Source organism: Solea solea, chromosome 11, assembly GCF_958295425.1.
Source record: "Solea solea chromosome 11, fSolSol10.1, whole genome shotgun sequence".
NCBI classification, from domain to species: Eukaryota; Metazoa; Chordata; class Actinopteri; order Pleuronectiformes; family Soleidae; genus Solea; species Solea solea.
In genome coordinates this window covers 17256696-17270585 of record NC_081144.1, presented here as the reverse complement: position 1 = coordinate 17270585, position 13890 = coordinate 17256696, and the positions used below count along the sequence as shown (strand labels likewise).

At 40.4% G+C, this 13890-nt stretch overlaps 1 protein-coding gene across 3 annotated transcripts in view; it reads left to right on the top strand.

The window, feature by feature from the left end:
• sema3h (sema domain, immunoglobulin domain (Ig), short basic domain, secreted, (semaphorin) 3H) overlaps positions 1–13890 on the top strand; it is a 97569-nt gene that overhangs the window by 74978 nt on the left and 8701 nt on the right. For all 3 annotated transcript variants that reach the window (XM_058643216.1, XM_058643215.1, XM_058643218.1), the window contains 3 exons: positions 10215–10284; positions 13207–13351; positions 13526–13615. In XM_058643216.1, the coding sequence (XP_058499199.1) occupies positions 10215–10284; positions 13207–13351; positions 13526–13615 (305 nt within the window). The remainder of the gene's footprint in view (positions 1–10214; positions 10285–13206; positions 13352–13525; positions 13616–13890) is intronic.

Sequence of the window (13890 nt, the reverse complement as noted above, 5' to 3'; positions counted from 1 at the left end):
TGCATATGTGTGTGAGCGCGTGTGTGTGTGTGTGTGTGTGTGTGTGTGTGTGTGTGTGTGTGTGTGAGACAGGAGCAGGTCTGTGACAACATGAGCCTTTAATGAGTGAATTAGGGTTTGTTAGCCTCTGTCTAACTGTTCTGTTTGTCAATCTGAACTCATATCTTTAGATGAATAACTCTGGTGCTACACTCTTGGTAAGGTGTATCCTCACAACATTTGTTTTACTAGAATTAGTGCCTTGAGATGAACCGTCTTATTTTCAAAGGTGTTCTCACACCATTAATAATTAACATGTTATTGTCTGTCTATGAAGGTCAGTCACCTGCCTCCAGGTGGTTTGTCAGATTTCTGTTGCAGGCTGCTCAATGGCACAGCATTTAAAGAGGCTGATATTCCCGCAGAGTGTTCGGGGTCAAAGCTTTAAGGCTTTGCAGACTGCAGTTTTGAGCTGTAAGATTTTTATCAGAATGGAGTCACACACGGTTTCTAAACTAATCAAACAAAAACTTAAAGGAAAGACCAATCAGCTGTAAACGTTTCTGTCTGGATTACTGTAAAAAAAACTTGGACTAGGACTTCAGCTTGCTGGAGTACCACTTTGCTGAGTGTAACTTTACAGCAGCAAAGATCTACAGTTCTACATTGGGGGTTTTGTCATTATATGAGTTAAGACTACACGACTCAGTTGATTTGGGTGTCCCACGTTAGATGAACCTTTGACAGGAGAAACACCTCACTAGTGTCTTTAGTGTCCTGAACACATTTGGTCATGAAACATGTGCTAAAAGTGAAAAAACTGGACTTTGGCTAATGGATGAATTGCTCCAAACCACATTTGGGGTTCTTGCTGTTGTGCAACCATTCAAAAACAGAAAGAGCTTTGTGGAGACGGGACTTGTTTTTGTAAACTTTAGTCTTTCAGAATAAACAGCATGACTCCTCTTAGCTGAACACACACAGAGCTGTTAATGCACATTCTCAAGCTTCAGCCCGTCTGAGGGACAGTTCTGACTTGTCGGGAGCGTAAACATTTCTGGCCAGCATGCCTGTGGCCACATTTTACAAATCTGATAAGGGTGCATACAAATTTGTTTGTGAACTCTCTTTAGCAGAACACACACTCATTCAAAACCACAAGCCCATATAGAGCAGATTAATCCATCAGGTTAAGAATGCTGTCAGTGTTGTGTTTATGCCATGCTCTGTCACACAGAAACACTACAGACCCAGGAAACCCTTGACACTCTGCGGGTCCCTTTAAACGGCAAAGCAGTGAATCTCACCAGGCTCTGTGTGTGTATGTGTACTTGTATTTGTTACCTTGTCAAGAACAGGAGTCCTCATGGATACCAAAGCCTGGTCCTGATGAAGCAGAACCTCATCTCTGAGGATAATATGTTTAAGTTTAAGGCTAAGATTTGAGTCATGGTTAGGTTAGTGTTAACAGGTTATGTTAAGTTTAGCGCTGTCCAAATGAATAGAAGTCAATGCAGTGTCCTAAGAAGAGTAGCTGCACAAACCTGTATGTTTGGTTGTGTCTTTGTGTGTATTCTGTAAGTATTTAGGTTCAGGTGTAGATTTAGTTCAACTGTGACTGTGTTGCTGCTTTAACAGGTGAAACAAATGTGGGGCAGATCCATTTTAGACTGCATAAACAACCATAGATGTCACAATTTGACAAAGAATTTTAAGTAAACACTTTACACAAGAACTCTAATTCATGTGTCGCAATATTCTCAAACCAAACATAAGTAATCCCAGTAGGCGTGGGAGATAAAATGATGACAGAGATTATTACAATTACAGTTGCAAGATCATAAAAGCGTAATCCTCATGCATCGAACACATTGAGATTAATCTTTCTCTGCCCTTAAAGAAACTCTCATTTCAATTGAATGATCAATTTTGACATTTTCAATAATTTGAACATTTATCAGCATATCAAGCAGGCCATTCTCTTCATACTTTATACTAAAGGGATATGTTATGTAAGTAAATCAAAAACCATTTGTAAATTTTGAAAAATATTAGTGTGTGTGCACACGTCTGTTAACACAGTGGGTGTATAAACAGGTCATCTGGTCAAGTTTACATGTTATGCCCTCAGGGTACAGGCTCCTGTGTCACAATGAATATTTGTCCATCTTTACGTGTCCTTCAACATATCCTTTGAACGACTGTCATGCAATGTAGACCTGATCACGCCTATGATCGACTGACCTGTGTGTGGTGTCCTCTTCCTCTTTCTGTGCTTAACAAACCCTGTGTTGGGTTGTTAAATATGGAGAAGTTGCATGGCTTTTTGATTTCAACAACACTTGTTTTGATCGGAGCATCGGGTGCATGATTGCCTCATGGAATGACTCATGGGAGAGACTTGCTTTGTAGTTATTGTTCAGGAACGTTTGGGCCGTGTTCATACAGCGAGCTGTAAATGTGTCTGGCTCTAGTTATCGACGGCGCTTGCGTAAAGTTGTACACCAAGCCTCATCAACCACAATTAAGAGGCGAGTGGAAGTGATTCATCTTCATCTGGAGAGAAGTTCAACTCGGAGGAAGGGTTCACTGCTGTTTACTGCTGCTGTGCATTGTGGTCATTGTTGCTGTTGTGGGTGGGCATGCTTTGAGGTTAAAGAGTGGGAAACAACAGCACTCTGTGGCCGGACTCAGTACTAAGACTCAGGAGACAATTTTCTTTTTTTTTTTATCATATTTTAATAAAGTTCAGTGTCCCAGACATAAGACAGTACCCCTCACATATACTGTACATGTCACAGTGTGTACTACTTGTGTTGGAAATGAAGGGAGGTTGGGGAACCATAAAGACTTTGATAAACAAACCATAAGACGGCAAAGGAAGTTGAGCGGATAAAGGATTCATATGATGCTGTTACAGAGGAAACAAAAATAAGACCCTGATGAGACCAGGGTTTACTTTGTCCAAAGTTCAATCTTTTTCACTGCCTCAAGATAGCAATTCACTGGACCCCACCTTTTTAAGACAGATTCATTATTGGGCATTTATTTATTGTTTGGTAAAACAAATGTATCAGTCTTTCATGTTGTATATGAGATGGATATACTGTATTTATAAAATACTTTAAAGTTTAAACCACAGATTATGGAGATACAGTCAAAGTACCAATTGTTACTGCTACTAATGGCCAGAGCATACGGAGGTGGTTTGAGAACTGACTTTTCCACATTCCCAAGCTCCTTGTATTGTTTCTCTCTCTGCGACACTCGCACACAAACACACTGACAATGGACACATTTGTACAATCAGACTTTAAAAAAAAAAAAAAAAAAAAAAAATGAGCAGTTTACTAAGGACAGATGTTAGTTCTAGGGTTGAATTGATATGGTCCATAGTCACTGATAATGGGATATTGTGCTTTAGTAGATGTTGCAGTTACCACAGATGGAACTTGAACCCACAATCCCAGGCTTAGGAGGCTGGTGCCTTATCCACTGAGTCACTGGGGATTGTGTAGGGGAAAACTGATAGACATATGAAATAATATCCCACCCAATGGCTTATATTTTTGAGTAAAAGTTAATTTCACCTGCTGTCATTGCTGTGACTTTGTTTTAAGGCTTTTGTGTACTTAAGACTCATTACCCGAGGATGTCTGTAAGAATTAATTATAGATTTATTGACACAAAGGGTTTAACACCTGAATAAGAAGATAATGCTCCAGGCACTGGGCAGCAGGTGTGACATTTTCAGGAAGATTGCTGCTTTATGGACAATTTATTTCTACCCACGTCTTTGTATTATCTAATTTAGTGTATAAAGTAGAGTAAATACATGTACCCCGTCCAATTAATGCGACAAATGCATTTTCACTATTTTACTCCTGCATTATCTCATTATCAGAAACACATTGTGTTTCAAGTGGGTATAAAACATGTTTTGTAAAGAAAATGAATTGTGTTTGATACCTCCATTCAACCTTTTTAATCAATCATAGCTTGTGTGAAACTTGAAAGGAAACCCAGTGAATCAAAAGGAGAAAGAGAGGAGAGTGATAAAGGGGACGAGGGAGGAATGAGAGGGGCTACTTCCCATAGGAGGGAGGAGAAAAACAAAGAAGGACAAGTAAGACAAGAGCGTAGGTTAAAGCACAATGCATTGACCAGGGATTCGAGTCCAGGAAAATACACGCAGTGCTTAGATGAGGAGAAGGAGATGAAAAGATGTTATTGTTATTGTTCCCACACTGTGAGAGAGACGGTGGAGGAGGACAGGGAAGGAATAGCTGATTAAGAGGAGGACTGAGGTGGTATTTTGGCCAGAAAACAAATTCAGTTCAGTAATGCAGGGTGATAATGATGATGATGATGATGTAGTAAGGTAATGATGGAGGCAAACACAGGTAGTATGAAAAAGGGAGAAAGGAATACATCAGATGTGGCTGATAAGATTTAAGGCTTTTTAAGCAGTAGCTTTAGCAGAATTATTATCCATTTGCAAATATAATATGCAAATATCTAGTACAGCTCACCCCTACTATTACTTTTATATTCCCCCTGAGCTACACAACCTGAAAGTGACACCGGCAAAGATATAGATAGCAGAATAAGATCGTTAATTGGCGCGGAGATCCTTGAAGAGAAAGCACAAAGGAAAAAAAGTTTTGAAAGTAACAAAGACCTGACAGATCATCCACACACTCTTACATCTCTGACATATGTTTAAAAAATAATAATTTTCTGTACTAACAAGTTGTTCAGAGTAAAGTGTCACAATAGATGGAGAGAAATGAAGGAGGGGAGTGAGGAAACGCTTCAGGACACAGAAAAAGCCGTTCCTCTCAAGGAGTGAGGAGGGATAAGTGAGGTGAAGTGAAGCTAAAAGGATGTGAGGGGTGACGGGACATTGAGGGAAGGAATGGGGTTAATGAGGAAGGGTGGAGTAGGAGGAGAAAGGAGAAAATAACAAGATGAGGAGTCATGCTGGGCACAATCATTTACACATTTAACACATGTATTTATCTATAGTAAGTAAACTGTGTGAAAAGCTATAGACTATTTTTTTCTAATGGCCATTATAAAGGTCCAGTGTGTAAGACATAGTGACATCTAATGGTGAGCCTACAGGTTATAACAAACAGAGAGGTCCTCCCCTCACTCCTCCCTTTCCAAAGTGCGTCAGGGAACTTTTCCTGGGGGAGCAGGCATCTTCTAAATGGCCGTCTTAATGCAGACACAAATGTAAAAAACTAAGAGACATATGAAGATGGAGGTAACAGCCATTGCCAGAAGGGAAAATGTGTCACAGATAAAATAGTGGCACGGCAAAGGGAATAAGGCCAATAGCTGAGGGGGTTAAAGGACGAGACGCGCTGCAGGCAGGGCTATTATTGGCAAATTAATGTGGATGGCCACAAGGATATTAAGACAGAAAGGTGAGGAGGAGGAGGAGGGAGTTAGCTAATGGCATGCAGGGAAGCTAGATGGGGAGGGAGGGAAAGTGTGAGCAGGAGGACAGAGGAGTCTGCCCCAGGACTATGGCCAGACAATTAGGAAAAGGAGGATTACAAGGAGAAGAAGGACAAGGAGGAGAATGATAGGGGCTGAGACTCTGGGTCTGCGGGCTAGACAAGACTATCTCCCTTCAGGGGAAACAGCCCCTTTTGTTTAGAGAAGAAGACACAAGAACAATCCTCCAGAGAAAATAGGCCAGACAGACAGATGGAGGGAGAGATTCAGGGAAGGTGGGATCATGGGAGGGAGGGAGGGAAGGAGATTGAGTGGGTCAGCAAAAGAGAGAAAAACAAAGACGATGAGAGACGCCTAGTGGGGTACTGGGAACTTCAGGTGAATTTCAGTAGAAAGTGATGTGCAATGAGCACCTGATGAAAAGATAAGACAGAAAAAGAGAAACAAGCAGCTCAGGACGAGTAGTGGGCAGCTGCCTGACGGTGGAAGGGAAAGAGGATGAGGTCGCAAAGATGAAAACAAAAAGAAAAAAGAAAAAGAAAATATTGCTTTGCCTGTAACTGCAACATGATTTAACAGCCATATTTAACAGTCCTTCCTGCGTCAACTTAAAAAAAAAAAAAAGATGATTAAAATGTTCATCTTGACTCACCTGTTGAGATAAGACAGAGGGAGACTGGCCATATATTTCCTGCATTCAGTGTTTGTGGCTAATGTGCGTGTTTTGTTTTCCCTCCCCTGCTAAAGATTAATGATATACTAAAAGACATTACGGTTCAATAAATCAGGCGGAGATGTAGAAGTAAGTTGGAATGGCACTAAATTCTGTCAGGATTTAAGCTTGTCATAGCGATAAGGGAGAATTTTTACCAACCTAAGCTGTAAATAAGTGAAACGTCTTCTTCAAAGACTACGAAAAGAAAAATGTTGTTCTGGCTGCGTCTTCCACAGAATAACTTTGTTTTCATGTTGAGTTGAATCCACAGTGAGGAGCTGGGAAGAAAGACAACCTGACAAACTTTGAAGCATGTGGTGGGAGTTTTTACCCTCCTGGCATTACAAAAGTTTGGATCAAGTTAAAGCACTTTTTCAAAAACAAAAATATTGAAATGAACGTATTTACTTCTACATGCGTTTAAAACACAGCACGTTCATGCGGTGTTCTACAGAGTGAGACGACATTTATATTTTCTTTGTCATCGAGCAGTGTACGTTTACATCAGTGACAGATTGGGACTTAATTAAAAGTTTGTTTTAAGCCACCCAAAGCAGTGTTGCTCAGTTGATGGTTAAATTAGTTATTTCACTTTAGTCCTTACTAAAATATCTTAACTGCAACATCTCTGACTTTGGTGATCTCTTAACTTTTCCTCCAGCAATGATAGCAGGCTGTGGTTTGACAGGCTTCAAACTTGACAGGTGTCTTTACTAAGGGAAATCAATGTGTAGCAGTGCCTATTTGACGATATACAAGAGATATCGATAAAAGAATAACAGGCACACATTGAACACTGAGTACTGAACTCTTTATTGTCATTGCACTGCTGTGCAAAAAGTTAATTTACCATTTCTCAGCACCAACATACAGCTTTCAAACAAAGATAATGAAGACTCTGCCGGTAAGAGAAGAAACAAATGAGATGGTCTGACTACATGTGAACTTATCGTTTGGATGACACATACATAGGTAATTATGTGTCCTTTTATTCTATCTCACCACAATCCAATCACCCAGTAAATCATGTTCTCACCAGTCACTCCTTTATCTGGACTGAAATGTACACAAACCTCTGCAGAGATTATCTCAGCTCTGCAGGTGTAGCTGTCAATCCTCCGGTGCCCTTCTTTTGACTCCGTCTCAATCCTCCTCCTATAAAATAAACTTTGAGTTGCTGTGGATAAATGCCTTTCACCAAACAGCGTCTATATCATCCAGAGCAATAGATCAGAAACGTTAGCGGAAAACGCAAGAAACATGAAAGAACAAAAGGAAGATATGATAAAAGTTGTGATTAATGAAAGTGGATTACAGCGTTTGCTTGAACTGATAAGAAAAAGCGTGACTTCCAGGTGAACTGGTGAAAATGAAGTTAAAAGATAGGTGCAACATAAGATGACTTCATTGTACTTAAAAAGCAGGAAGAGGAAAAAGTGACGCAGATGAAATGTTGGATGATAAATATACGTATGACCCTGCTGACGACAGCCGTGGGTAATAATCATTTTTTTTTGCTTCTTCGTCTGTTCGTCTTCGTGTTTTTAGAAGCTACCTTGCACTGGCATCCATATTGGTACCGACATTTGCGGTCATGTCAACAACATTGTAGATTACTAGAATCTGCTTTACCGTACAAGTATGTAAACCATAAACACACACAAGGAGAGTGACTGGATCTTGTTTCTGTCGGTGAATTTACAGAAGAGACGGAGCACAACAACAAAGCTTCACAAACTCACATTATGTCTTTTTTTTATTCATAAATCTTGGAATATATGCACCTTTGTATGATGCGTGTGTGAGATGAAGGGAGATTAGACTTCCAGCAGGGCTGTCGTTCCGTATAGGCCACCTGAAACAGCAGGAACAACAGGAATGTGGGACTAGTGATGCGCTCCGTCGTCTCCGTCACCACAGCAACATCTCTGGCTCAGTGTGGGAGAGGAGAAAAGATGAGAGTAGTGAAGAGAAGAAAGGAGAATAAAAGCAAAACTTTTTCCTTTTTTCTTTATTGCTGCAAAGGTTGCCAAACTCACTGTATCTCCACATCAACCTGCCTGGGTTTTGTTTTTCAGTTTCTTATAGTTAAAAGTTCTTCCTTTGCAGCCAAGTCGAGTCACATATTTATAGATTATCACAGCATGCCAGAAACAATGATCGCTGTTCTCTACTTTTGTGATTAACGGTAAAAAAAGACTCCTTACTTAAGATAAAAGTGGGAAACGGAAAATATTTGATTTGTTGTGATTCTAATTAAGTGTGAAATGGAGGCTGAGCTGTGACAGCAGACAACTGGGAAACAATGAGTGTAATGAACATGAGCTAGAAATCATTTGAACTTCATGTATCAGTGTTAATGTTTTTGATCACAAGAAATCTGCTCCGAAACACATCACACCCACACAGTGTAAAATGGATGGCTGCTGCCTCCAACAGTCTCATGGCTGATTTTTGAAGTTTTTTTAAATTTTGCTTCTGCCTCAAACTGAATAAATAATACATTATGTGAAGAGGACAGGGTATGTGAGCTGATCACCACAACATATGGGGTTGTCTAACAAACAAAAAGCTGTATTTGCTAAATAATTTGCCATCTGTTTTAGTTGGTTTGTTTGTCAGTATTCCTCTCTGTCTGTTCATTAATATTTTCATCTGTTCGTGACACACTTTGTTTCCAGTGTAATTTGGGATTTTAAAGAACGATATGAATTAGCCTGAGGAGCGAAGCCATATTACATGGATCATTTGGAAGAGCAGATGTTTTTTGTTTGTTACACGCAATTTATTTAGACTTTTGGTGTTCTTTATCCAAGTCTGTCAAGGTTGTGCATTATTATTATTATTGTTATTGATTGGCTTTAGCCGATGCTCAGTCAGTGCAAGATACCAAGAAATGCAGGCCACGCTCACCAAAGCATTACTCCATTGTGTCAGTAATGGTGAAAACTCTGCAGGGTACCTTTAATTAAAGGGGCTATATGTAGGCTATGTAACGCGCCTTTAAAATGGGTCCTGCAATCTAAATTAAATTAAAAAATATTGCGTTAAAATGAAGTGCTGTTTCCCCTCCTCTCAAAGTTTGCATCCTTGAACCACGAGTGTACTGGCTGTACCATTGTAATCAGCAATGGCAGTATTTCAATTTAACATATTTCCTTCGTATTTGATGACATATCATATTAATACAACAAATGTCTTACATCAAGCTCCTTTATCCCTTTATGTGATGTATTTTTATGGTATTTTAATTTTTACCAGGGCTGTTATTGAGTAGTTCTGAGCTACAGTCCAGGCTGTTGCTATTGTGCCAAGTTAGTGCATGAAGCCTTAATGAATATAATTCACCAAAGCTAAAATCCAAAGATCTCTTTAAAAATCTTTGAAGATCAGGCAATCATGTGTTATGTATCTGCAGTTTTCTGACACAATTAGTTTCAAATGCACTTCATCAAGTTTAGCCAGTGGTTTGTGGTTTATTAGGTTATGGAGGGAGATAGAGTAGGAATCCACACTCCACCCGATTAAGCTGTGTGAGCGACTGCGGTTGCTGCCACACCAAAGTGGGAGAAACTCCTCACATGTGCTCCCTTGTGTTTTAAATAAAGAGTGAAGGCTGTGGTGTGATGTTAGTGTGTGTGACAGCAGGTGTCTTTCTCCTGTGGCAGAATCAGCACTCGGCTCTCCCACTGTGGCCGGTTATTAATGGCTACAGATTCATTACAAGCAGCCAGTCAGCCATGCTGCCAGCACGCCCGATGCTATTAGTCACACAGTCTGACTGATAGATACTCTCTCACACACACACACACACACACACACACACACACACACACACACAGAGCATCCACATAATGAATACCAAACAGCACCCCCAAACACACAATTTAGACTGATTTATGCCTCATAAAGACCAGGTTTTGGTCTTCATGGGGACTACTCAGGTCCTAAAGAGATAATGTATGTTGTCACATCATCCACAAAAGTAATACTTCTTCTTGTTTTGTACTTTGTGGAGTAGCTAATGTTTTATCTTCCTCTCTCCATCCAGAGGACATCTTCATCCTTCAGGGGAAAGACAAGAAGAACCCTCTGATCTATGGTCTGTTTACCACCTCGAGGTATGTGTGTCTGTAATATACAAAACATCAGTTAGCTGAGTTACTTTGAAATTGTATTTTGTAATGTGTCCATTAGGTGGTGGCTGGGAGGAACTGGGAATGTCTTGCATTTCCAATGGGTGGATGAATGTTGTCGCTTCACAGATTGCTTGGATTACTGTAGTAACACTATATTTGCACTCAGCTGTTTAGTGGAAACATTGAAAAACCCCTGAGCCTAAGGCAGCTGAGCTCTATCAATGCTCCGAGAGGCAATGGGAGGTACTGTAAGTAATTCAATTACACATTTAGAGGAATTCCATGACAGCTGGATTGGTTATCAGGTTTTTCCTTTTATTTTTAGGAAGGGGCATGGATATTTTTCTGTAGTTAGCTGTAGGCGAGTTGGAGATGTTTTATCTCTCATCCTGAAACCTCTCTGGAGAGTCGTTAAGTTGAACAATTGACCCAGTCTCAGGTTGTTGAGTGACGGTTTCTCCAGGTTAACAGAGATGCTTCCTTCACTCCTCTTTCAATCCATCGGTCTCCCCTGGTCAGAGTCCGAACATTCTCATCCTCAAAAGAGTGCACATTTGAGAGTGTGAGAAACTGAGCAGACTTTTCTTCAGTGCTTCTTTCCGTTGACTCAAATCCTGGATAATATTATGAAGATTATGATGTGGAGAAGATAGAAAAACATTCAGTGCGTTTTTCCGGTAGTTTTTTCCCCCATTATGTTTGGAGTTGAAACGCAGTCAAGAAAACCATCTGTGACATGATGTGAACGCCCCATGTCATTCTGTGTGTGTGTGTGTGTGTGAGTGTGAGAGAGACGTCCAAGATTAGAGCTTGACTCAAATTTGACTTTCCTCACACACAAACAGAAACTGCAAACCTCTCTCTCATTAAAGGACACAACCCATAAAATCCCCTTCTGACCTCAAGCAACTTCTCGACCATGAGATTTTGAGGAGAAGAAAGTCAAGAAGTCAAAAAGTGTACCGGGGTCAAAATACTAGATGAAATTACAGAGAATTTACAGAGGAACTACAGGCTGTGTAAACTGCAGTGATGAAAAACATGAAAATATGAAGCAATGCTGACATGGGCTTGATTAGAGGGAACAGTATGCTTTCTGTTAGTATCTGCAACATGGTCATTTGCTTGCATGTAAGTGAATTTGAAAATGTCTCGATCCAAGGCAGAGGAAGAGAAAAATATTTTTTGTTCAATCTGACATGAACACAGGAATGCACGACATAAGGCACGCAGACGTTTGATGATGATGAGCTGATGAGATGAGAAGGCTTTCATTAAGTCTGGTACTGTCAGAGACAGATGACAGGTGAACAGATAGATGCACGGTGCAACAAATCACTCAAAGTGCACAGATAAACGAAGTGACTGAAATCCAGAAGGAGTGAGTGAGTGAATAAGTCTGTGTATAGTCTGTCATTTCCTCCAAACTTACTCACAGCACCACACGCTCTGAGAATAACCCAGTTTCAGAGGTGGACGCCAGAGTTCTACAGTAGCAACGGCAGACGTATGACAACATTTGGCATGAGGCAAGCAGGGAGTTGCTTTCTGGGTTTGGAAAGAGTGTGGAATCTCAGTGGGGAACGGACAGTAATCCAGAGGATCACTCAGGGTGGGGTCCCAACCACAGCACTGCAGTGTAGAAGGGTCGCTCCGTTTAGAATAGACACTTCTCTATGTGGCAAAGTCTGAATCTCCCACACAAAGGGTTTTTGTCTTCTGTTCTGTTTTTCATTGTATATTTTTTTCTATATTTTCTTTTTTTTAGAATACACGGCTGATTAGATTTATTTCATTGCGGTGTGTTACTGCTCTGAAAGAACACAGATGTGTTTTCATTCATTTTTATGTTATCATTTGTCACCGCATTTGTTCAGTTTTTTTATTTAGCAGTCATCCATCCATTTATCCACACAGTATCTATGGTCACAGGTGGAGCTGGAGGCATTTTTTTTTTTTTTACCACCACTAAAGAGGTTATGTTTTTGGCGCAGTTTGTCTGTCAGCAGAATAACTCAAAAGTGTGACTGACAGATTATGGGCAGAGGAAGGCATCATTACATTCAGGGGGTGATCTGAGAAACATGGCAGTCTGCAGTCTGATAGAGGTTTTCACTCTCTCACTGCTTTCCCTAGTTTGTTAAATATACTCGAGCGAGACCTCAAACTATCAGATATTTGCAAAAATGTGCAGTTTCAAGTTACAATAAATAAACCGAAGTAGGATTATGGGGCCGACTGTCACCGAAACTATTTGGAACAGTTTGTTTGTTTGGCAGGTACAAATACACGTTGCGCTAATACTGGATTTGTTATAGTTTAAATTGTATTCAGATGTAATTGTCAGCTATGTTGGCTTTGCAGAGGATCTGCTGTTGAACTTAGACACTGCTTTGTCTCATTTGGATGTTTAATATACAACATCTAACCTCTTTACTGAAACCACTGGCCTTTATATGAAGAAGTGAAGACTAAACTGAGTGAAACCCCGGTGACTCATCACAACACAGCCTGTTCTATCTGCTCTGTTTTTAGCCGTTCTCCCATAAAGCTGTGCTGGAATCTTTCACTCTGACGCACATTGTCAGAACTGTAAGCCATAAACCATACAGTGGATAGGATGTATTGTGGTGTGGACTAATGTGCTAAAAGCAGTTCATTCATCCCAACTCTGGGTTGGAGCAGATTCATTGAAATGGTGTGTTCAATTTTTAAAAGCCACAGTGACTCACAGCAGCCCTGCATGCAGTTCTTTTTTCTCCTTAACGTGAACTCATCAAAGGTTTCCTCTGCTCGTGTGTTTTTCATCGAGAACAGTGTCATCAGCGCTTACATGAAAAGGGCATCTATTGTGTTCAGCTATGACTAATACGCTTTCTTTTCTTCTTTCTTGTGTAACCTTAGTGATATTCTGAATGGCTCGGCGGTGTGCGTTTATCGAATGGAGGATGTCGTTCGTGCGTTCAAGGGAAATTTCCTGCACAAGGAGGGGCCTCAGTATAAGTGGGCAGAATTTACAGGCAAGGTGCCTTACCCCCGACCTGGAACTGTAAGTTCATGAGTAAATATAGAACACACACAAATGCACACAAAGAAAGTATAAAAGTTAACAAATGTACAGTGATATCTACATTAACATATCGGAACATACCCGTGAAATAAGAATGTTCACACACTATTGTCTTTCTCTCCCTCCGTCTTCCTTTCTTTACCTGTCTCTCAGTGTCCGAGCAGCACATACGGAAGCTACAGTTCGACGAGAGAGTATCCGGACGACGTCATCTTCTTCAGCAGAACTCACCCGCTACTGCAGGTTCAGCTGAGATTTCACTTTATTTCATGACACTCTCGGTTAAATTGAGGCATTTTTCACAGCACGTTTTTGTGATTTGTGATGAAAAATCTTCCTTCTCCTCTCCTCTTCACACGTTATACATGTTAGAAAGTAGTGGCTGAAAACATGACAAGTGTGTGGAGTGAAGAGTTTGGGCCAGTAGTAATAATATTCCTAAAGATGAGAAAAGGAAGTGCAGAACAGAAAGAATAGACTCCTGCTGAGAGGCTGATGGAGAAAGAGAGGACTGCTGT